At 48.7% G+C, this 24,816-nt stretch overlaps 1 protein-coding gene and 1 long non-coding RNA gene across 3 annotated transcripts in view; one reads left to right on the top strand and one right to left on the bottom strand.

The window, feature by feature from the left end:
- Nucleotides 1-372: 372 nt before the first annotated feature.
- LOC119002017 (uncharacterized) lies at nt 373-2,963 on the bottom strand. Its single transcript, XR_005069663.1, has 2 exons — nt 2,884-2,963; nt 373-868 (listed from the first exon to the last, which is right to left on the bottom strand). It is a non-coding gene; the product is annotated as an uncharacterized LOC119002017 (long non-coding RNA).
- Nucleotides 2,964-4,266: 1,303 nt separating this feature from the next.
- XYLT1 (xylosyltransferase 1) overlaps nt 4,267-24,816 on the top strand; it is a 305,538-nt gene continuing 284,988 nt past the window's right edge. The window contains exon 1 of one of the 2 annotated variants that reach the window (XM_037067687.1): nt 4,267-4,877. In XM_037067687.1, coding sequence (XP_036923582.1) covers nt 4,524-4,877 — 354 coding nt within the window. In that variant the 5' untranslated portion in view covers nt 4,267-4,523. The remainder of the gene's footprint in view (nt 4,878-24,816) is intronic. The other variant, XM_037067688.1, reaches the window with a different exon arrangement.

Raw genomic sequence — 24,816 nt, 5'->3', positions numbered from 1 at the left:
AGAAAACCAGGATTCCTAGCAATCAGACAATGTTTTGCGCATAACTCTCCAACCAACACTCAGGAACAGGTGACCCATGTCTATTATTTCTGTTTGATACAGAAGTGAAAACTAGGGGGAGGTTTTTAAGAACAAACTCACAGTCCATTTGTAGAAATCTGCGTAAAAACAGGTTCTAATAAAGGGGAAGGATTCACAGGAACAAGTATAAAGGACACATGGGCAATAACTAAGGTGGGGGGTGGAAATGGGAGGGAGGTGGGGAGCACTGGGGGGGGCAGGGCTGGGAATATAAGACAGAAAACTGTACTTGAACAAGAATTAAATAAAAACAAAAATTAAAAGAAACAGACACATGGCTAAGATTTTAAAAAATCCTGCATATTTGACTAAATTTGACTCATGAAGTTTATTTAAATTCAGAAGAAGGCACGCCATGCTCTGGTGGTCCAGTACCTTCTGTCTGGACTACTTGAGGGAAGGGGAGAGCATTTATTTACAAACCAGCCTCCCAACACAACCAAAGTAACATTCCCTCAACTCTGCCACTGGCCAGCACCAACATTTCATATGAAATATATAACACTCTGTTACACACAATACCCTTAACCCCTGCTACCCTCCTCCCCCAGGAGCCTTAGGTTATAGGCAGTGTTATTTGTCCTCACCTCTTAAATCCTGGAATATTGAGATTTGGTAATGTTAGCAACTTGCTTAAAATCACACAACTAAAATGTTGCTGAGATGCTGATGGAGTCGAGGTACTTGTATGCACCATCCTGTGACCCACCGGCTGCTGTTCAGTCCACACCCAAAGTTCACTCAGTGCCCTGGGCCAGAGAGAGCAGGTTCTTGCCCTTGGAGCTTCCTATAAAATAAAGGATTAGATTTAGCGCCACTTCCTCCAGGCAGCCTATCCTGACTAGCCTTTTTTCCCTTCAATATCTTTAGACACTACTCATCATTGACACTACCCTACTAGATAGGGTAGTGAAAATAGATAATACTTAACATTTGCGGAGCACTTATTATGTGCAAGTTCCTATAGAAAAAAACCTTTACAGGGGTTATCTCATTTAATCCTTAAAAGAAATCTTTCTCTGATCATCCTTGTTACAACCCCCCTTTGTACAGAGGAGAAAACTAGGCACAGAGAAGGCAGACAAGGGACACTGACAGTCTCAGCGAAGAGCTGCAGAACCGGGGGTCTACTTGACAGTCCGTAAGGGTGAAGACCCCCCTTTTCCTGATTCCCCTCAAACCCCCTGGCTTAGCGCTGGGCACACCCAGGAGCTCCGAACGACTTGCTGACTAATTTACCCTCCCCACACTTGAAGGTGATGATGAAACAGGATTTAGGGGTGGGGACCGGGGAGGGAAGCCCACAAATCAGTTGGAACTTCCTTAGAGCTCTGGCTCTCAGTTAACGCGAGAGTAGAAACTGTACTTATAAAGAAAAATTCCTTGGGGAATTTTCTTCATATCTATATTTCACTAGCCCAGCATGGTGCCTAGTGCATAATAGGGTCCAATACATCTGGGTTCAATGACTGAGTAAGCTTGAAGAATTCTAAAGAAACTTGCTGTTGTTGCTAAGGCTGCCACTGCCAGCGTCTCGGGCAGCACTTGGGCTCTGTCTTCTACATCGGGCTCCATAAAGATGCTTGAGGAGCTGTCTGTCTTGGAGCAGGAAGAGGGTCTCAGTGACCCTACGAGCTGGCCTTCCTGCTCTTCTATCTCAGGTGATTTTTCCTCCTAAAAGCCTCACATAAGCTGTTTATGGCATCCATAACCTGCTTGGAGCTTTTAAACCTCTTTTTTCCTGTGGCTTTTTATGAGTTGAAATAAACAAACAATTCTCACTCTCTCCAGGGACTTAGGGACCTGGATCTTTAACCTTACTCCTTCAGCCTGTGGCCCTGGTGGGAGCTGAACCAGAACCTGGGCCACAAAGGACTGTGGTTAACGTATCGCTGCAGGAAGTAGATAACATCATCGTTGCTTAGAGGAAAAATGCTGCCCAGACCTTGAAGCAAAGATGGGCAGGAATGGGGGAGGGGAGTGCCAAGAATCCTCAGCCTCTACTGGGATTAGGAAGGTCTGTGTAGATACTGAGGAAGAGTTCTGGGGATGCGACGTGATGATCTTGGGGACCATCTCCAAGATCACCCAAGATGATCTTGGGTGATCATCTCCATCACCCAACCTCTCACTTAGCAATGAAGAACCCAAAATCCTTGGAGGCGAATGACTTGCCCAAGGTCACGTAGCGTCATAGTGGCTGCATGGAGTAGATAATGGTGCTCCCTCCCCTGTACCTACTCACTTCTTCTCATAAGACCCTGATTCCTATAAAACGTCCAGGTGGTTGCAGGGGAGCTGGCTTCTCCCCAGGGCCAGAGGTGATGATATATAGGACCTTGGCCAGCACATTCTATCTTCCTGGCTAAAGTACTTGGTTTAGGAGTCATCTTAAAGCTGCTTCAGTCAGAGAGAATCTCTGGGCCTTGGAGCGGAATGCTGGGAAATGGGAAATACTGCCCCCCCCCCTTCTCCTGGGCTAGAAATGAACAAAGGATACAAGTAGTCCCAGCAACTGATGCCAGGCTGACGCGAAGGGAGAACCTCAGCATGAAGCTGACTCGTGAAAGGCAGAGAGGAGAGATGGAAAGAAAAGGAATCCCAGGCCATAGTTCTAAGTTGCTGCATCAAACCTCATTTTCTTGGTCACCACTCCCACCCGGTCCTCATGAATGCATAGAGTCCACTTCATGCACATCTCTAAAGTGACACCAACCTGACTGTGTTTTAATGACTGAAATCTACATCTGGCTCTTACTCTAGACTCCAAGCTTAGTGAAGGGGACACTCAGCCTTACTCACCTGTGGATCCCTGCACCTGGTCCAGTGTCTGACACAGTTTGATGCCCATGAACTCTTTCTGAGTGGATAAGACAATCTCCCTGCCTTCTCTGATGGATCCTCTTTCCTCCACTTTCTTCTCTTTACAAATTAGAATATTTAAAAGCACAATGGACAAGAGGCAAAACATTCACTTCAGGGTTGCAACTCAAACTGGGGATTGGCTCTGCTATTTACATTCTCATAGTGCTAAATCCTGACCGCCCCCCACCCCCCATCCACTCCCTCTATCCTCTCTGTGTGTTCAGGGCTGCTGTGTAGGACGCCTTGGGCAGAGGACAAGGGAGGGAAAGACAGGAAAGACTGAGTCAGAGAAGGCTGGAAATGAAACTTGAGCCCTTTGGGATCCTCAGTCTAAACCTTCATTGACAGAGGAGGAAGCTTAGGCCCAAGGAGTTCTCCTGGCTCAAGGTCACGCGACAGTATAGCCGTGTAGCCAAATGGCAGGACCGGTTCCCCTAGAAGCTAAGCCCTGCCCCAACTGGAAGGCAGGCTTCAGGATGCTTGGGGAAAAGGACCTGGTGGAAGGCTCAGGGGCCAGACTTTGGGCCTTGTAGCTTGTGAAGGCTGAGAAACTTCGCAGTCTCCCTTTCCCCACTAAAACACTTGCTTGCCTGCTGGGCTTGGAGTCTCTTGGCTTGTACATACATCCTTAGGGACCAGGGAAGTGACTCAATGAAACACTCAGTACATCGTTGGCACTAGGGGGTGGGTGTGATTCAGAAGTCACTCACACAGACTCATTCATAGCCTCCTCCCTGCCCCTTCAAGCTAAGGATCCAAGGATCACTCTGTGTGGCTCTGACACTCCTGAAACGTTCTTCACGTCTCCACCTGCCAAGCAGTCTTTGTGCGCACAGAAGGTCCCGGACCGCAAACACCGGGGCGCGGAGCATGCTCCATTCAGCAGCCTCGTGCTGCTTCCCACACGGAAGGCAGGGTCTCAGGACCCCCAAATCTTCCACCCGACCCCCACCCCTCGATTCTGAGTGGGCCACCCTCACCCAAAGCCCCTATTGATTTCTGCCTCCTCCTCTTTTTCTCTGCCGCGGGAACTGGCCCCCTACCCCACTCCGACCGTAGTGGGGGTCCGTCCTCTCTGTTTGCCCCCACCCCCTTCTTTTCCCTCCTCCTTTTTCTTCCCTCGCTCCACCTCTAGGCCCCGCCTCTCTCCACCTCTGCCGGCGTCCCCCTAGCCGGTTCCCGGTCACCCGCCCCCCGCCCCTCGGGGAGAGGGGTGTGGGGAGGGGAAGCCCCGCGGGCTAGTCACCCCCACCCGTCCCTGCGTGCCGTCCCCCGAGAGCGCGCGCCGGCGCCCCTCTCCGCGGCCTCCCGCTCCCCGCCTCCCCGCCTTCCCCTCCTCCTGGTGACGTCCGGGTCTCTGCCCGTCTGAAAACTCCGCGCCGCGGCGGTGGAGGCGGCGGCGGCGGCAGCAGCGGCGGCGGCAGAGGAGGAGGAGAAACAGCGGTGAGCCGAGGCGGCGGCAGCGGCCCGAGCGGGAGCCCGAGTGGCAGCCGGCGGCCGCACGAGCCACGGGCTGCGCGGGGGCGGCCCGGAGCGCCCCGGATCCCCGCGCCCCGCTTGTCCGCCGCGCTCCGAAGATGGTGGCGGCGCCGTGCGCCCGGAGGCTGGCCCGGCGCTCGCACTCGGCGCTGCTCGCGGCACTCACCGTGCTGCTGCTGCAGACGCTGGTCGTGTGGAATTTCAGCAGCCTCGACTCTGGGGCTGGGGAGCGCCTCGGGGGCGCAGCGGTCGGCGGCGCCGAGCAGCCGCCTCCAGCCCCGGCCCCGCGCCGCGAGCGCCGGGACCTGCCCGCCGAGCGGGCTGCAGCCCGTGGAGGAGGCGGCGGCAGCCGCGGAGGACGGGGGCCCCCAGCGCGGGCACGGGGAGGCGGCGCCGGAGAGCCCTGGGCACAGCAGCCGGCCAGCCGTGGGGCACTGCCCGCGCACGCTCTGGTAAGATGCCCCTTCGGCTTGCATCCCGGAGGGAGGAAGGAAGGGAGCCAAGCAGCTCTGGACCCACGCCCCCCAGTCCTTAAGCCCTGGTCATCAGACTGGGACTCCTCAAGCTTGCTGGCACCACATCCCTTTTCCCTGGAAGTCGGGGTGGGGACCGTGCCAAGGCTTAGGGGCCGGGGGCTGCCCCATCATGAGTCTGAGGACTGCCCCCTTGGGGTCTGGGGAAGTTATCTCCAGAGGAGGTGCTTTGGGGGTTGCAGGAACTGGCTGAGTGCCTATTCCCCGTCACTCGTTATGGGCGCTCCTACTTGCTCTAGGCATGTAGGTGGTTGGTGCCTCAAACCCTATTTGAGTGAGTGGATGGTGCCCGGGATCTTCAGCCGCTGCTCAAGGGTGGGTCTCTTAGCATCTCTGGTTTTTACCGAGCTGGGTGCAGACCACTCAGTGCCTGGCTTGCTGCCTTATTTCTTTGCCTTGGACTGAGAGGGGATCTGGAATCGGTGTCCCAAGTCCCCAGCCTTGTCCCTGAATCAGGACTCAGTGTAGGGTGCCTGGCCTTAGTTTGGGTCTTACTCCCATCTCTGCATGTCTGACTCCTGCCTTTACCTTCTCAGTCTCTAACCTTGCCCTTTCCTTGTGCCCTGTCTGACTTTCCTCACGCTGCTCTCCAGTGTCAGGGCATGGCCCCTTCTCCTAGGTGGTGTTTCGAGCTCTCTGTGTCCTGTGTAGCGGATTCCTGTCGCCAGCTGTGTCCCACCACGCCATCATGACGTGGGCTGCTGTGGGTTTTCTGTGCTCTCCTCGGTCCCGGCTCTGAAACTCTTCCTTCCGCAGGTCTTTGGGGGACATCTGGGTGTCTTCTTACTGCCCTCAACTCCAGGGGTGCCTTTCCTACCTGCTTTGGGCTGCCTTACTGAGTTCACTGAACTCGGAGCTCTCAGAACTGGAAGTCAGAGTCCCCAGTTCTGGGTCAGGGTCTCCGTTCTGGTGGGTGTGTCTGTCTTAAGGCATAAGGAGTGCTGTGAGTCTGTCTTTATCTTCATCTGTCTTTATCTTCATCCGTCATTGTCTTCATTGTGGAAATCACTGGAAATCTAGCCCTTGGAGGACATTGGACAACAGGGGGTAGTTACAGAATCCCTAGACACTGAACACACGTCTCTGTTGTTTGTCACTTCGGGAGCCTTTACTGAAGGCTGGCTTCAGACACTGTGATGCTTGTTGATCTGCTAAACTTCTTTGGCGTCGAGACGACCCTCTTTGCTAGAGTGCAGCTCTTTGTGCCGCTAGGCTGGTGATGTGATGGCAGGTCCTGTTGCTGGTGGCTGGTCTGTGTGGGTAGCAGGGAGCCCTCTTTCCCTCCTTTTGTGGGGAGGACAATGGGTTGAGATTCCTGATGGAGAACCAGAACATTTCCAATGACCTGCAGCCTCTTATTTACAGCAAGGGGAACTCTCAAACTCTGCCTTTGAACTCCAGGGGTGGTTAGTGATGTGTTTGGGCAAAAATGCAATTAGAAGTTCTTCCTGGATTCAGAGCCTTACTGGGAGGTGGGTGGGAGGGGCTCAAGTCATGCACTGCTGGTCCCACGTGGGAACACTTGCAGGACTAGCATGGGACTTACTTTATCCTTTGCATCTGAGGTTCAGACCTGTGTCCGACGGCGGGGGTGGGGGGGGGGCTTTGGGTGTAAATATCACCTGTTGAAACTAGTAGAGAGGAGTAAGGAGGCCTGGCTGTCGAGGTTCTTCCTAGGTCTCTGACACTTGAGTACTCTGTCCACCTCTCCACTTTGTGCATTCAGTTCAGTGTCTTATTCTCTCACCCCCCCAGCACAGCCACAGAGTAGTTATCAGTTGGGAAGGTAGGTGAGAGTGTGCCATTCTTCCTTTTTTTTATTCCTTTTGGAATGCCAGTTCCAGTAGCAGAGTTGCTTTGCTTTTCAGAAACTCTGCTTTTCTCTGCAATTCAGTTACTGTCACCCATCCATATCTCCCACTGTCTCAATTTCTTCACCTTCCGATGTAGACAGGTACATGTTTTTTTCTTTTTTCTCCCTCCCCCTTCTTCATAATTTTCTACCATGCTATTGTTCCCTGTTGTGCCTCCTGGATTTGAATTTTATGTTTGTGTTTTCTCTTTTCCCTTGCCTACCTCCCCCACCGCCACACACACACCACATACCCCTGTGTCCTGCTAGATCCTGACATCACAGTGCCAACTTGCTGGGTGGGGCCAAGACTCTGTCCTCCTCTGTCCTGTGTCCCTCCCACCCCCCAGCCCCTGCCCTTCCATAGAGCTCAAGGAGACCAGAAGGGGGCAGGCTGTTCCCAAAGTCTGGTGTTGCCTGAGCTTGGGTTGCAGGCTAGGAGAGGAGGACCAGACCATTTCTCAAGCCACTGAGGTCCTTGCAACACGCGGTTTGTTGCAGACCCTGCTGGAACTGCTGGCGTGGTGCTTTGGCGCTGGATTCAGGAGAGGGACGTTGAAAAACAAATTCCCTGTGATTTTCCAGATGGCTCTTGTGAAGAGCTGGTGAGGCACAGGCCTGGGAGATGATGCTTAATCTCTGCTCTGTTGAGGTCTGGGGGTGGGGTCGGGTGGGCACTTGTGCTTCTTGCTTCCAGAAGGAATCTGTGGCCCTGCTGGTGGTGATGGGTGTGTCCCTGAGAGTGCCAGGCAGGCACTGAGCACGAGCGTTTTCTGAAGCAGATCTGGCCGCTTCCTTGTGTCCACCCTCCCACAGCTTCTGCACATGTACATTTTGTGTTTGAGGAGCTGCACCCCAGTCGAAGGACCTGATTTTATTTTGGGTGCATTTTAAGAAGCCAAGAGGAAACACTCGGTTTTCCAAACAGACCTAGTCGGATTAGTCTGAGAGGGCGAGGACGATGGCAGGATGGGCACAGCCCTAAAAGGTTTATAAGCTTCCCTTTTCCTTTCAGCCTCTTTCAAAGCTCTTAACTATTAGAATTATTGGCTGGATTGTAGCTGGGCTTTGTGGCTATGACACTGATTTTTTTTCCTTGGGTCTCCAATAAGCTGTGGATTTTACTGTCATCTCAGAATTTAAGAAACAGTTGGGCTCACTCATAAGGAGAGGAGGACACTAGAGAGAGAGTGTCAGAAAGATCATGCTACGGGTGCTGAATAGATTGGGAGAAAGTGAAGGAGAACTGTGTGTGTTAATGTAAGGACTGCTCATTTTCTTTCCCTTTGCTGCCAGTGATCCTCGAGAAGTCCTCCCGTTTATTGCTTGTGCCCTTTGATAAACTGTAACTCAGTAAGTTTCATTTAAGAAACCTAGTTTTTATTACCCTTGCACACACACACATTCTTAAAGGAAACAGGGTCTTGGTATTGTCTGATCTCTTTGAAATGTTGATTTTTCAGCAGAAATTCTGCATGCTTCACATTACTCAGATAACTCAGGATGTTTTCCGACACTGGCAGTGACTTTGAAAAACTGGTTCACTGTACCCAGAGCGCCTCCAGTTCTACCAGCCTCAGAGGCGTAGCTTTTCATTCTATCCAAATGTTTGGAGACCACAGAGGACAGAGGGTATTTTATTGACGGTTTGTTTGTTTTTTCACATTCTGAATGGAATTTTATTTTGCTTGAGCAATGCATTACACTTTGTATACAGAAATATGCATCATTGAGCAATATTTATCTTACTGCATATGTTGCCATCTGCTTAATCACATACTGGAAAATGTTAACTAAAATTGATAAATAAAAGGAGGAGTGATTATACACACAGGTATATATGTTTTGTATATCTAAGTGTGTGTGTGTATGTAATATATATTCAGGGTGAGGCAAAAAACAGGTTTACAGTTGTGAGTATGCAAAATAGTTTATTCTTTTATTATTATGCATTAATTATTGTCTTATTTCCCAAACAACTGTAAACCTATTTTTTCCTCACCTTGTATATAGGTACTTTCCACTCAGTCTCTCTACACTTAGACTTTCTCTGTCATTTACAAATTCTTTTAAAAAACAACTTCCAGCCCGGGCTGGTGTAGCTCAGTGGATTGAGCGCGGGCCTGCGAACCACACGATCTCGGTTTGATTCCCAGTCCAGGCACATGCCTGGGTTGTTGACCGGGTCACCAGTAGGGGGCACTCGAGAGGCAACCATACATTGATATTTCTCTCCCTCTCTTCTTCCCTTCCCCTCCAAAGATTAATAAAAACATCTTCCAGAAGGTTGAATGACAAAATACTTATTGCTGTTTTTGCAAATAGAAAGCCAGAACACAAGTTCCTGTTTGCTGGGAATTGTCCAGTTTTCATCTGTGCTCTTAACAGAAAAGAAAATTTGGTGTGTTGAGCTAGAGTAGGTACTTGACATCACTTTGAGAGAGCACGTATGTGTGTGTGTGTGTGTGTGTGTATGTGGTGGGCCCATGCCTGTGTATTTCCCAGAAAACAAAATACCCATTAGAATATCCTGCAGCAAAGGTCTGCCCCCCAACCCAGAGCTGTAGGTGACCAGTGGGGCCGTAAATCTGTGTGCAGAGACTGAAGTTCACGGAGCCAGTGTGATTGACTGGCTGAGGGGTAAAGACTGACCTCTCTGCTTTGGTTAATACTGCCCTAAGACTTGTCACCTGTGGTAACGCTCCTTTCTCTCCCTTTCTTTCTGCCCACTTTTATTGACCCTGCTCCCATTCTATCAGAAACAAAGAGAAAATACTTTGGGGAAAAAATAATAAACAGAAACTCATCCCCAGAAAAACCCAACTTTAAAGGAAGGGCTGTGGGAACAGGAGAGAAAGTTGCAGGAAATGCGTGGCAGGCCTTAGCACCAGTGAAGGAGAAATTGGTTAAGAATCGTTGGGTCTGACATACCTGGGTTCAAGTTCTGGCTTCAGTTCTTCGATCTATTTTGTCCCTCTGAAAATCAAGGCCACCTCAGAGCCTGTGTGAAGATGAAATGTAACAGCATTTGTGAACTGATTTGTGCCTGGCACATAATTAAATGCTCAAATGTGAGCCGTTGTTCTTTAAAAAAGAAACTCCTAGCATGTTCGAAAATAAGCAGGGTCTTTTTGCAATTAGCATCCGTTTCCCCATGCCAAGTAAAGGCTGAGGGAAATCCAAGGAAGAAGAAAACATCTATCTCCTGTTGTGTCACCCTCAGAGCAGGGCGGAATGTGCTAGGGGGAGGGCTACTAACATTTATTAAGTGCCAGCGGTATGCGAGGCATCCTTTAGGTATTTTGCATACATTGTGCTCACCCCCCACCAAAAACAAAATTCAGGATGGAAGAACATGTTACCCAACTCATACAAAATTGAAACTAAGAGCATTTGGCTAGAAATTGCCAGTCATATGATGTTGATTGTGTGACAGGAATAATGAGGGCTTTGAAGATAACTATGCCACTGTCTCAGTGACTCTTCCCAACTCTGCGCGTTAGAACTGTTGTTGTCCCCATTTCACAGATGAAGAAACTGAGGCCTGGGAAGGGGAAGCAGCTTGCTCACCAAGAGTATGATGCTGGGGAGGAGCAGGACTGGGATTTAAACCCAGTTCTGCCTCCATTCCAATTGATGGACAGATGTCTGAGCTCCTTGACTGTGCAGCAAATCATTCCTGAACATCTTCGTATGCATTTACTCACTTCTTGCAGATTCCTAAAAATGTATGAACACCCCCCCAAAAAAGAACAGCAGATATGCAATTTTTATGGAATCAGGCCCTTAAATAATGTGATAAATAGAAGGGTAATAATAGTAATATGAATAGCAACCATAATCCTTATATAGCAGTTACAATGTGCCAGGCACTGTTTTAAGCCCTTTGTGTATGTTAACTCAGTTATTATTTCAAGCATGTACTAATTGTAGTTTCAGTAGCCAACAGGTTGTGGTGGTGAATACAACCAGAACCTGTTCTCAGTGTTTTACAAATATTAACTTGTTTAAATCTCATGCTACATTGAGGAAACGGAGGCGGAGGGAGCTTAAGCAGCCTTCCCAAGGTGTCGTTACCAATGGCAGAGCTGGGATTTGAACCGAGGCAGTCCGTGCGCGTAACCACTCTGCTCTACAGCGTTCCTCTTAAAGGCATCTTGCGAAGGTCCTCAGCCTTGGAACCAAAACTCATTTAAGAAGGCACATAAGTAGTTGGCTCCGGCACAATGCCCAGCACCAAGGACAGCCCCAGTGATCCCCGGATAGGAAAGTATCCTGCTGTAGCGAAACACACGGAACGCATCGTAGGGAATAATTGAACTGCCAAGTTGGCTGGAGGGAAGTGTTTTGAATGCAGCTTTCTCTAGCCAGGGGAGGAGGGGGAAGACAATTCTGTGCAAAGGTCCACGACTAGTGGAAACAACCTTTTGTTCATCCTCAGCAGGCTTCCTGCTGCTCCCCTCTTTGGTTCTTTCCGACGCAGCCCACGACTTGCCCCCAAGAGACTGGCTGAGGCAGGGTGGTATCTCTGAGTCCGATCATCTTGTGGGCACTCCTTCCGCCTGCAACAGAAACTACCCGTTTGCCCGCAGATACTCATCAGGTTGTGCCCCTCAGATCCCTGTGGTTAGGGCTGCCCCTCCCCTATTGGAAACCAGAGACATTACCAAGCAGGTGACAGGACAGGGGCAGGGGGAGTGTCACCTTAACCCCTTCAACACTGTAGTGGGCAGGGAGACAGGCACCCAAACACCCAGCCAGTTGGGGAAGAATGTCCCCTAAGGGCATTCTTGAGTCTTCTAGGGGGAAGCCTTCCCTCTTCAGGGCCCTCTGAAGGCAAACAAAAACAAAAACAAAAACAAAACCCAACAGGATTTGTTCTGTCTCAGGTCTGGTTTGTCCCAGCCAGGTGACTGCTGGCTTATCAGGGCATCTAATCCAGGCTTGTGTGTCACGGACGATAATGAGACTATAAGGACCAGTGTTTCTCTTCCCTGGAAATCCTTTGCTGTAATCCTGAGCCTCAAGGCACATGGTTTAAGCCCAAGGGAGTCAAATGTATGGGGCGGAGAGGTTGCTGCGAAGGTCTCCCATTGGGGAACGGACACTGTAAACTGTGATACAAATAAATGATGAGGAGGAGAGAGAGGATTTCTCTTTACCAGGAAGACGGCATGATCTCATTGAATCCTTACAACATCCTGCATGATAAGGGCTATTAGTCTCATCGCTATTTTACTGATTATATAGAATAAAAATTAAGGCGATAAGTTGGATGAAAGGTAAACAGCTGAGAAGTAACCACACTAGGAATTGAAGGTTGGTGGTGACTCCAAAGGCTGCATCCTTAGTTCAGAGTCAGCCCGTCCTTGGTCCCTTGCCCCTTCCTGCTTCACCTCCCTCATAACCGTTCACGCCGACGTGCACGCACCCATCTATCCATCCACGAGTCCCTGCATCCATCCATCCGCCCATCTGCCCCTCCAGCATTGGAGCACGCCAGGCACTGCACCCAGCACTGGAACTGCCTCTATGAACAGGAACCAGTGCTCCCTGCCTTCAGGAAGGACCGGTCCAGCAGGCCAGGGTTAGGGCCACTGCTAATAAATGGCCTGTCGTCTGAGAGGCCTCTCACTTCCTGCCCCAGTTCACTGCTGATCCTCTTTTCCCATGGTGGCCTCTTGGGCAAAGAGGAAGGTGTCCTCTGGACAGGTGGGGGCCAGGTGTGATTCAGGGCCTGGAAGCCTTCAAGTGTCCCACCACCCCAAAACTGGTGGGCACTTGGCCTGGACTGCTGCACTCATGCAGTTCAAAGTACTTTTTTCTTTTCTTTTAGTGAATAAAGAAGCCCAGAGATGAGCAATGAGCTTGCCTGAGGTTTGCAGGCGAGGAGGTGGTCAGATGCTGGTGTTTGTTTGGGGGACGGAACTCTGACCTCAGAGGTTCACAGCCTGGCTCTGCCGTTCCGATCATGCTGCCTGCGAGAGCCTGTGAGGAGGTCCAGCTCTGGTTCATGGTCACTGTCTCATCTTCTTTCCTGATGCAGCCGCACCATGAGAGAGCCTTGCTGCAGGAGGGGGTCCTCAGATTCCTGGCTCGTGGGGAGGTTGTGTTTGGCCTGAACAGTGTACTAAAATAGAAAGGCATTGAAATGTAGGGATTAGGATGTGCTATATAACACGATGTGGATTTTTTAAATGTCTTTAGACAGTCACGAGATCTGGTAGCACTGGGCCCACATTCTCTTTTTGTCCACTGGGAAAGCCAAGGCGAGGCTTCCCCCACCCCAATATCTCCTCTTTCACCTACAATATTTGACTGGGGGCCCTTCTAGGCTGTTAAGTCGGCTACCTCTGTTTGGAAGAGCTTCGTGTTCACTGTGACAAGCTAAAATAAGTACCTGTGGTCACCTTTCAGTTATCCCCGTGTGGTTTATTCACAGCACTCATTTACCTCGACTGCCTTTGCCTTCCCATGGGCACGATGGAGGTTTCCTTCCCACCGTTGCTGTTGGCATATACCCAGAATATGCAAATTCTTACGAGCATTAAACCGTTGCGGAGGCAACATCTACGACTAAAATAGAGTCAGTTCTACAATTTGGGAAACTGATTTCCCTTTTGTTGGGGTGAGTGTAAAATGCTATTTCAAATCATCTGCCTTCCCCTTTCTGTGCCTCCCACACCCCTGCCCTCCATGAATGTGTGTTGGGATGTTGAGAGTAGTCGGCGAGGAGCGGGGCCGGTGGCAGGATGGAACATTCCGGAGCATGTGGGGTGGGTGTCGACTCTGTCAGGGATGAGCGGGCACTTCCGTTGGGGGATGTGAGCAGGCCCACCATCCTCGCCAGCTTGTGAGGATGTGATTCAATAAACAGATGAGAAAGCACTTAGAGGCTCAGCAAACCCATGTGAGTGTCAGACAGGGTCTGTCTCAGAGCAGAAGAAAGTAAAAGGTTCATCCCAGTTGGCAGTGCTTCCCTCCCATGGCCTTGGGGTCCCTGGGGCCGAGGAGCGAACGAATGAGGAAAATCCACCAGCGGTTTCCTACCCCTGCCCCCATCCATGTGCCCGTTAATTCAGCAGATAGAGGACCAGGGCCTGCAGGGGGTGGGCAGACGCTGTGTGCGGACGGGTGGGGGGGCAAGCAAGACATCAGTGCCCTTGCCTTCCTGTGGCTTATGGTCTGGGAGTAGGATGACCCCCCAACAAAAAAAACGGACAAGAACTTTTAAAAAAGTCAAATTGTCACAAAGGCACTGACAGAAAGTTGGGATGCTGAGAGAAATAGAGAGGCCATGCGTGAGGATCCATTTTAAATTGGGTGGATTAATTGTATTTATTTTTGGCGGAGCACTTATTTTGGACAGACACCGCCTGCCAGAGTTGTTCCAGGCTGACCCCTGGGACCCTGACTCGGCAGCAGCTGAAGGTGCCGCGTGGCTCACTGTCTTCAGTAGAGCAGCTCTCAGCCCAGAGTGTCTGTTCCTGCTGCATGAAATGTATTCATTTTTAAAATCGTGTGTACTTTTAATGATTTTTGAAACCAACATAGACTATACAGACCAAAGTGCCCATTATTGTAACTGCCCCGCTCCATGAGTTTTTAGGAACCAAGCCCATCCGGGTCGCAGACCAGGAAGCAGATCCTCCACAGCGCCCCAGCCGCACCCCTCCCTTGCTTCCTGGGTGAACTTTCCTTTTTAAACGTGCGACAGCTGTATATTTCTTTGAATGTATACTAGGGGGAATATATAAATATAACCAGACATTTAAAGTGACAACATTAGAGCTCTTATTGCCTACTGTATGGTAACTTGGCATTTAAGGAAAAGTTAGTTAACATAATAGAAACACATAAATTGTAGTATGAAAACCTAATTCTAATCTTAATTCTGACCTTAGCTTGGATGGTGAATGACAGTCAAGGAGGTCATGGAATGACTCAGGTTTGGCCAGTGGTGGCTTAACCATTTTAAAGACGCCCCGCTCCTGGGGAACATTTTGTAAAGTGTGTGATTGTCTAATGGTGAGGTTGCGCACCTGAAACTAATAGAAAATAATAGTAAATGTGAACCGTAATGGAGAAGCCTTAAAAAAAGAAAGCAATGAATAAATAAGTAAATAAATAAGTAAATAAATAAATAACACCCTGTTCCTCTGGGAAACAGCCATGCTGCTTTGTTCTGAAGTTCAAGTGCAAAGACATTAAGGTAGATGTTTTTCCTAAGGTAGACGTTAGGAGGAGCTGTGCTCTAGGTCCGTTTGAGGGGTGTCCACCGTCATGGGCCCTGTCTGATGTCCTCGGTTGCTGTCTGTGCTGCTCCTATAGTTATGGGGCTCCCCAGGCCCGTCTTCCGGACCTGGGTTTGGACTCTTCCCGTGCTTCTCTTCATTTGTTTCCTATTGAATCTTTACCCTGGAGTCGCTCATGTGTTGAACATGGAATTACCTATGATGAGTAGGTCCCTAAGTGGGCCTGAGTGACTGCATTAACTTAACCCTGAACCAAGACTCTCTCTCTCATTTGGAACCAGGATAACAGAACTTCGGCAGAACTCCGACTGCAATGTGAAAGGGCAGCGGAGACAACTAATTATTTTATAACGAGCAAGGGGAGAAGCAATAAAAACAGAGCCCAAGGACGGCATCATAATTTTGCAAAGTGTTAACAGTCAAACAGACTCAACGTTAATAAAATAAACAAATGTTTTTGGTGATGAGGAGCGGACATATACATTATTTAAGGATAGTATTAAAAACAAATTAGATGGATCAAGTAATACAGTGGTTACCTCATTAAGCTCCCTTTTCTTTGGGGACATGGAAAATTCACTCTCTATTTTTCTTCTTTCCTTGTGAAGTGGGGCTTTATTAATTAGAGATGTAATGGGAAATGCTTTTCTTTTTTTGCTAGACTAGTGGCTGTTTTCTGTTTATTTTTTCATGCAGGACCATGCTTTGCAGGTGTTCTCTTTGAAATAAAAGCCTTTTCATTGTCTCTGTTACTTTCTCTCTTTTCTCCCCAGCTCAGAACGGGCAGCTGTTACAAAAGACACTAACTGAGAACCGCGTTTGTCTGTCATCGGCATTACAGAAGATTCATTCCTAATGCACACTGCCCTCATTACCTGTTCTTTCTCCTATTTGTATTGAACAAAAGTTGTTGAATTATTGCCTCTGATTCCCTCTTGTTTAGAAGATGAGGTGATGACGGAGAAGAAGGTGGGGATGACTTCAGGGAAGGTGTGAAGAGCAAGCCTGGGAGGTTTGCAGAGGGTGCAGACTGGATTATTAACACTTTAGGTGAGAGGGTGACTACTGTTTTGGCTTTCTTTTAGGGTAAAACAAAAGTCATGTGGAGCAAGTGAACTTTTTGTTTGATTGAGCAGGTGGTATAATCCCCAACAAAAGTGGAAACTAGGAAGTTCTGACCAAGTGACTTGGCTTCTGTAGGTCAGGTCTGGGCTACTGATGGGTTTTCTTTGTTTCTTCTTCTCCTTTTTTTTTTAAATTAAAAAATTTAAAATTTCTGGCCAGCATTTTAAAATCAGTGATGTTGTTGTCAGTGGAAATCAGGCTCTTCCAGGGGATCAAAAGGAAAGCATTCCAAGGACCCACGCACAGGAGATTGTGAGGCGGCAAGCTTTATTGGGGTGGAAATAGAAGCTGCCCCCAGGTTTCCAATGTAGGCTGCCCCTGTGACCATCTCTATCTGTGCTGCCATGAAAAAAGCCCAGCGTGTCCTCAGGAAGGCCAAAACAAAAGCCAGTGTCCAGAGTTGCTGCTTCATATTTAGGGTTAGTCTTTTGGAGCCCACGCTGTCTGCTGTGGGCACAGGTAGCTGCTAGACCCGCTCGGTTTCTTGCTCCCTGGTGAGAGAAAATGTGCAAATGAATGGGGCGAGTGTGGGTCATGAGAGAGAGAAAGAGAGAGAGTGCACTTCTTTGTTCCTCTGGGATTACATTAGCTTGGGTTTGGGATGGACCAGGTGCTTTTTCAAAATACCCAATCAATTTCCCAAGCTTTTGTGGGCTTTTGATAGGCCCACCCCCTAATGGCCTTGACCATAGGCCTCTATGGTCAAGCACCGCTCCCTGTGTCCCCATCCGTCCGGTACTGGAAGGAGGGAGGGAGGAGCGTTAATCCGTCCGGTACTGGAAGGAGGGAGGGAGGAGCGTTAATGCCCTTGGTGGGGCAATGCCATGACCCCCTGGGCTGTGAAGCTGCAGCTTCCTGGTGAAGCAAACAGGCTCCTTCTCCCCAGTTTACTGAGCGCAGTATCTGTTTCCCCTTCCTTATTAATATTTAGCTAACTACCTACCCATGGTAGCAATTTCAAATAAAACTCTAATTTGGACTTCCTGTTAAAAAAATGAAATTCTGGCCTTTATTCCTATAGACATAACAATTTGAGGGAGGGGAGTAGACTTCTCTGCAGGGGACTCCACATTCCAGTTTGCCACAGGGGCACCAGTCTACTTTGCTTCCTAGTGTTACCTGCAAGACTACCGTTAGGATTTGAGTTTACAACTCTGCGATCAATGATAATAATGATAAGTAATAATTGCTATTATCTATTAAATGCTCACTGTGTGCCAGGCACTGTGCTCAGCAGCAGCTCGTGGATTATCTCATTTAATCGTTACAACAATCTTATGGTATTGTCCCCATTCACAGGTGAGAAAACTGAGGCATATAGAGAGGAAGGAATTGCCCAGCGTCACAGAGCCTTAGACTTGGAATTTGAACTCAGTTAGGTGACCAGGGAGACTGTGTATCAAAATACCATGAGTGTGCTGCACAGAATGTTTTAACAAAGCGGTTCACTTTGGAGCTTTTCAGAGAGCTCTGTAAAAGGGTTGCCGTCGTCTGTCCATTGCCTGGATGGAACCACTGAGACCCAGCAGTGAGAAAGTCACCCAAAGTCTGACTATGATGCAAAATGCAGAACATGACTCTCTATCTCTAAAGAGAGGACAGGTTGGAAATGGCCATGGACGTGGGCAGTGGTGAAGCTGGCAAGCTGACCGTGGTGGAAGGGTCCTCCCCAAGGTGCCCACCGTCCTCGCACGCCAGGCAGGCCAGGGGCCGCAGCATCTGCCCTTCATTTATAGCCTCACAGCAGCGAGGCAGCATCTACAGGGTAATATTTTGATAAGTCCTGATTTGTATTAAAATAATAATTACAGCGATAATTGCCAGCATGGATTTCAGTGAGACTCAGCTGCTAACTGTGAGAGAAAATAATTAACTGCATATTCTCCCGGAATCAAATTGGAAGCCTGGCTTGGCCTTTCTCCTTTCTGTGGGTCCAGCACAGGCTTCGCTGCAGGTTGAGGGTCACGTGTGTTGCCAGATGCTGTTTATGCTAACAGTATTGATGGCAGATTTCCACGCAGGGAGGAGCTTGTAATGGAGCTTGTAACTGTCCTCCTTTCATACAAAACATGGAGGAAAACAACCTGACCGCAATCTTTTGGTCGCATCGTCCCTTAAACCATGAAGTGCACCTCACCCTAGAAGCAAATGCGATGACAGCCAGAGGAAAAGTGATTTAAATCTGCCCTTAATCATTAAATATTCTCAAATACTCTAGCATTGGCTGATACCTGGCCACACTGAAGGATTCATTTAATTGGGTATCTGTGGTTCTCTTTGCACGTCTGCTTTTGAAGTTGATTGAATGGCCCTGCCTTTATTTTAACACCTTGCTGAATTTCGCTTGAAGTAGGACGTACTTGTGCAAATCAGGAATGTGTAGCCAACCACGTGGCCATGCTCCAGTAACCGGGACTCAGATACAAAACCCAGAGCATTACGACCCCGGCCCCGCCCCCCAGTATCCCTGTCATCCCCACTTCTGGTTGCAACCTCTCCATGGGGAGCCTTTATCAAGACTTCTGTGATCCCCTACATTACTTCTGCCTCTATTTAGGGATAGAATCCTACGGTATGTCCTCTTTTGTGCTTGTGTGTTTGGCCTAGCATCACGCGAGATTAGGTTATGTGAGATTGTGTCCTGCTTTGGCAAAATGCGGCCCTTGGGCCAAGTTCTGCCCCTTCTCTGTGTCCCTACCTGTGGCTTGTGAGCTAGGGATGGAGTTTACATTTTTAAATAAATGGTTGGGAAAACATCACAAGAAGAATTGTATTTCCTGCTCTGTGAAAACTATGTGAAATTGAAGTTTCAGTGTGCATAAATAAAGCTTTGTCGGAATTTGGCCATGCCCCTTCATCAACACCGGGGCCTTGGCTGCTTTTTCCCCAGGGCTGCTGAGTTGAGTCCGCTCAGTCGAGGCCACGTGGCCCCGCAGAGCCCAAGCTGTTCACTATCTGAGCCTTTATGAAAGTGTTTGCTGGCCTTGTCACTGCACTGTTTTGTGTATTTGCATTTATTTAATTTCGTCGCTGTGTAATATTTCATTGTGGAATAGAGCACAATTGCATACCCATTCTGCTTGTAGGAGTTGGGAAGTTTTTCATTTGGGGACCATTACAAAGATCACTGCTGTGAACATTCTGGTGCATGTGTTTTGGTAAACAAATATTTGGGTACTATTTCTGTTAGGGTGCACTTAGGAGAGGAGTTGTTATAACTCCTGTTGTTGTTTTCTTTTTTTACTGGATTGCTTTGACACATGTATTTTAGTGCAGAAGTCTTACTTTTCCTCCTAGAGAGCAAAGCTTAGTGATACTTTCGTGTGGTGAAACTCTGAACCAAGGCTGACTTTCAAAAGACTGATTCCTCTTGCAAAATAGAGGCTCAGCAGAACCACAGCTCATGCATGCATTGCTGCCCCTCTATCCCAGCCCCTTCCAGGATATTGGGACATGCCTGGTGTGGACTGCTTGTTTGCTTTTGGAAACAGTGCCATCATTTAATTTGTCTTCCCAAAGCCGTATTGTCCAGAGGACTTTTTATCTTTTTGTCACAAAACAGGTCTGGCAGAATTAGGAGAATTTCTTTGATGTCACTCACTGCTTTGATTGACTTCAAACTGTTTATCTCTTGCTGCTCTGGTTTTCTTGCTGGGCAGCAGATGAATCCAGTTCTACATCCAAATAGTATCTGTAGCCTACAGTAGCCTGTGTCATTTTACATCGAAACACCGTGCTGACACATCGCTTCAGGGAGTGCCTGCGCGGTGCATGGCCACAGCAGCGGGGCTCGGAGAGTCCCCTGAGGCGGCGCCATCGTGCGTGTTGTCAGTGTTGCTTAACAGCACCGGTCCCGTGTCAGTTCCCGCACACCAGTCCCCGCACACCAGTCCCTTCCCGTTGGCTCTTCCACTTTTGCAGGCAAAGGCACTGCCGGGGTGGGGAGAAGAATGTCCGGATTCCCTAGGACCCACCCACGTTTCAGGTTTGCTTGGCACCGCTTGAAAAATGACTTCATATTCTTTCTGGGTCTCGTCAAAGAGTCCTGTCAGTTTCCTTCTTGGAGCCAGCACACTTTACTAGGGGTGAAGTCTTGGTTTTCATCCAGCCTCTGCTTGTGCTTGTGCGATTAATAAACTTAAGGAATGTCACAAGACAAGACTTTTAGCTGCATATTTTAGAGGGCAGTTGGATTCAGTGGTGAAGGGGATAGTGGAATGAGAGCCCCGGTCTCAGCCTAAATTAATGTGGTGTCTGACTCAGTCTTTGGCAGCCTCAGTTTTAGGCTTTCCAGTCGGGGTGCAGTGCTGCAGTGCCACGGTGGGTGTGATTCTGGGGTGTGGGGTCCTGCGCAGAGAGACCTCATCCTTCCATTGGGGTTGTTCTGCTTGTCCTCTCCACCCCTCCCTCACCCCTCACCCCAACCCTGATAGTTCGTTTGCTTCCTTTGTTTGGATATTTACTTCTGAAAAGTAAAACTTTTAAAAGTGTTGATAAGCATTTTATGAAACCCTTTACAAAGTGTGTGTGTGTGTGTGTGTTTATTTTAGGAGATGGTCTTTTTAAAGACTATTTTCTAGATGTTCTAAGGTGCCCTAATTAAAATCGATTAATATATCTCCAAAGAAACCTAATCAAAAGCAGAAATCTTCCAGGCTTCATTTATGAAACAATAAGATATATGTAAAAGTTATTCTCTAGCCCTGGCCAGGTAGCTCAGTTGGTTAGAGCATCATCCCGCTATACCAAGGTCATGGGTTCAATCCCTGGTCAGGGCACATGCAAGAGTCAACCAGTGAATGTATGAAAGTGGAACAACAAATTGATGTTTCTCCCTACCTCACAACATGTCTCCCTCTCCCTTTCTTTCTCTCTAAAATCAATAAATTTTAAAAAAAGAAAAATATGCGTCTCTAAAACGCAGACACTTTGAAAATTTAAACAAATGAAACTTCTTTAAATAATTCTTAAAGAGGAAATAAAACTTAGAATTTTGGATTATAGGGTGATTAATGAAAATGAAATACCTCATATCAAAACTCATGGGATGCCCTGGCTGGTGTAGCTTAGTGGATTGAGCGCAGGCCTGTGAAGCAGAGGGCCACTGGTTCGATTCCCAGTCAGGGTACATGCCTGGGTTGCAGGCCGGGTCCTCAGTAGGGGACATGAGAGAGGCAACCACACATTGATATTTCTTTCCCACTCTTTCTCATTCCCTTCCCCTCTCTCTAAAAATAAATAAAATATTTTTAAAAACCGCATGGGATGAGGCCAAAACTGTGCACCAAGGAAAATTAATAGCCTATTTTTAAGAGGACTTTAGCTTTTGACATGAAACACAACAGATTAAAATAATTAAGAGACCCAGTTTTATTTTTTTAATATTGAGGATGCAAGTTAGAAGGCGATTGATACAAATATAAGCGGAAATTCATGGAACAGTTCACACACACCGTAACATGGTGCCTCAGGATTCTCTGATGACCCAGCAGTACAAGACGTTACTCTAGTTCCTCCCAGGTTGGACCCTGTGAGCGGGCTGCGTGTTTCTGACTCCAGCTGGTTGCTTGGTGCTTATTGCAGCTACTTAGTAAAGGAAGCAGTGGGTAGCAGGAGGAGTCACTACGATTTCATATAATTTGGTGGGGCAGATTGGGAGAAGTTTTCTCTTAGCCTGCCCACATCAAAGCAGAGCAAACCCTATGTACTTTTTTTTCTACTGGCCAACTTCCTCTTTTTACCTTTAAGAATAATAAGGCTAGGCTGGGAGGGTATATTGTTATTTTGTAGAATGTGCTGACTCTCCTGCCGGTTCCCAGGGAACTCTGTGTCCAGGTTTGGAGCCTTCCTAGGTCTTGTAAAGACAGGGTTCTCCTTATCCTTGAGTTACCTGTTGGGGTTAGAAGGAGACTGGAGCGTGGGCCTTGGGAAGATGGGCAAAGGGCTTCTGTGTTGCTAAGCACAGGGCTACTCTGTGACAAAAACAGGAAGCCAGCTTTGTTGGTTGGGCATTAACTTTGATGTGCTCCCAGCAACATTCATTCGTAATCTACTGTGCCTCATGTGCTGGAAGTTTTATGTGAGCACGTAGCTGTACAGGACATTCACAGTACTTATTCATTCATTCAGCAAGTATCACTGAGGGCCTGCTGTGTGCCAGGCACCGTGCTAGGAACAGTGAACCAAACAGGGTCCCTGCCCACTTGTAGTTCCTGTCCCGGTAAAGAGGACAGTGAGTAATGAAGGGGGGAGGGTCATCATCAAGGCAGGCTTTTCTGAGGAAGTAACATGTAAGATGAAATAAGTAGGAGGAGGCCAGGCATGACTGGAGGAAAAAGGGGACAGAGTGTGACCTTCGTGCACAAAAGCATAAACGTCAGCTGGGGAGAGAACAGGCAGGACCCTCAGAGGCTGAGGGCCCCTGGACAGCTTTCTCTTACGTAAGGTTTCCTGCAGGCCGGTTAGTGGATTCATCGCCTTTGTTTTCCTGAAATCTGAAAGCATCGATCGACTGGTTTAGATATGACGTTATTTGGAGGTGGGGCTCGAACCAATGAAAAAAGCTTGCTCTTGGTTGTACAAAACCTTTCTGTCTCCAGTAGTCTTTTCAGAGCTTCTCTGCCTTTGCCCTGTCTCAGCAGAAAACAGTCCTCTCTTCGCAGGGCCCTTTGACACCCCCACCTGCCCCTCCAGAATGATGTCCCTAACTCTGAACATTTTCTCTTCTTTCATCTCCGTATCAAAACCCACCTGCCCTGTGTGCCACTCTGAAGGCCGGTGATTGGTGGTGGCCTCCTGCACCAACCCCAGCCTAGTAGCATCAGCCCGGAGAAATGGCAGAGTGGGGACCGCTGGCCCCGGGCCTGGCAGCAGTGTCTGTCTGTGGGGCGGGGGGGCTGTGCTGTGCGGGGACAGCTTACACTGTCAGAGCCGGGTGAAGAGATCCGACTTCCAGGAGCTGGGACACCTGGGGACCCGTCCTTGTCCGGCATGTCACTTGGCATGGCTTTGGGCCGTCTCTCATGGCGTCTGTCTTCCCATCTTTGAAACGAGCTAAGGGATTGCTGGGTCCCTTATGCTCTGCAATTTTAGTTCTTTTATGGTTTCCTGTGCCCTAGTTGCACATGTCTTTCCCCCTTCCAGCTGTGATCGCACCCAGCAGAGGGAGCAGCTAGGATCCGTATCCACCTACTCCATGTGTGCTGGTGGTGGTGAGCAGAAAAAGGCCTTATTTGCCCCCACGGCCCTGTGCCAAACCTGCCTTCCTTTTGCCAGATGATAATCTCCAGTCTCCTGAAGAGCTTCCCGACATTTCACACTGGCATCCCAGCTGGTCTCTGGCCCACTTATTCTGTCTGGGTGTCCCCAGTGCTAGAACAAAAATGGCACCTAGGAGTTGCTCCGTGCGTGTCTTTGATTCTTTGAGACATTGCCTGAAAGATCAGGTGAAGAAATGCTGAAGATCAGAGGCTGTGGAGCCCCACTTTAAAACGACATTTTAAGATCCAAAGGCCAAAGATTTTTCTAGAAGTTAGGATCGTGTTATGTATTTTCTTGTCAGCTCCTTGACCATACCAACAACACCCTAGGGCTCACTTTGTGTCCTTAGCACCTGATGCAGAGGCCTGTGGAGGAGGCTGTTTATGAAGATACATAGTAGTAATAATTAAATAATAACGAGTAGTAGCAGCTCCCTTTTATTACGCACTTAGCATGTGCCAAACATCTTACATTTAATGCTTCCAACACCCTGTGATGTGCATGTTGTTGAAGGCACTATTTTGTGGTACGGGAAGTGGGGCACAGAGAGGGGAAGTAATTTTTTCAAGGTGGCACTGGTGGAAAGGGGCAGATCTGCATTCTAACCCAGGCAGGCTGGGACGGAGCCCATGCTCTTAACCACTGTCTTACCTCATGCTGGGTCCTTTTGATGTAATTGATAATTGGAGGGTACCCTGGTTCCAGCTGCTGCCTGGCTGGGAGGCCTCTGCAGCAGGTGCTCATCTGGTTCTGCCCTCTTCAGGGTCTCCGTTCTCCATGCCCACAGACAGGATGAGTGAGAGGCTGGCGGCTGCGGTCAGAGCCTTTACCCAGACTGGGGCTGCAGGCTGGGCCTGCCCTCCGCGCTCAGCCAGCCCCAAGCAGATGCAGCAGGAGGCCAGACAGGGAGGAGAGGCACAAACCTGGCCTTACCCTAGGAAAAAGATGATGTACTCTCCAGGTTTATAGGGCCTGTTCCTTGTGTGTGTGTGTGTGTGTGTGTGTGTGTGTGAGAGAGAGAGAGAGAGAGAGAGAGCAGGGACATGGTGTGATATTTTTATGCCCATCCCGTCTCGTTCCCCAAGATGTCCCTGCTCTCAGTTGGAGGATGAGGTACAGTGGAATGGGTAAGCACATGGACTCTGATGCTGTGAGTTCAGGTCCTGGTCCTGTCACCAGCTAGGTGAGTTGGGCAACTTAGGCAGACTCCCTGTGCCTCAGTTTCTTCATCTGTAAAATGGGGAGGATAATGGTATGTACTTCGGAGGGCTATGGGGAGAAATGAGTTGATGATATATGTAGTTCATTTAGAACAGTGCCTGGGCACGTATTCATCATCATAAAGTGCTTATTAGTATTATTGCTT

Source organism: Sturnira hondurensis, unplaced genomic scaffold, assembly GCF_014824575.4.
Source record: "Sturnira hondurensis isolate 20B ecotype Veracruz unplaced genomic scaffold, ASM1482457v3 Scaffold0017394, whole genome shotgun sequence".
Taxonomy (NCBI): Eukaryota; Metazoa; Chordata; class Mammalia; order Chiroptera; family Phyllostomidae; genus Sturnira; species Sturnira hondurensis.
The sequence above is the reverse complement of the archived record's forward strand: the minus strand, read 5'-3'. Positions and strand labels throughout refer to the sequence as shown.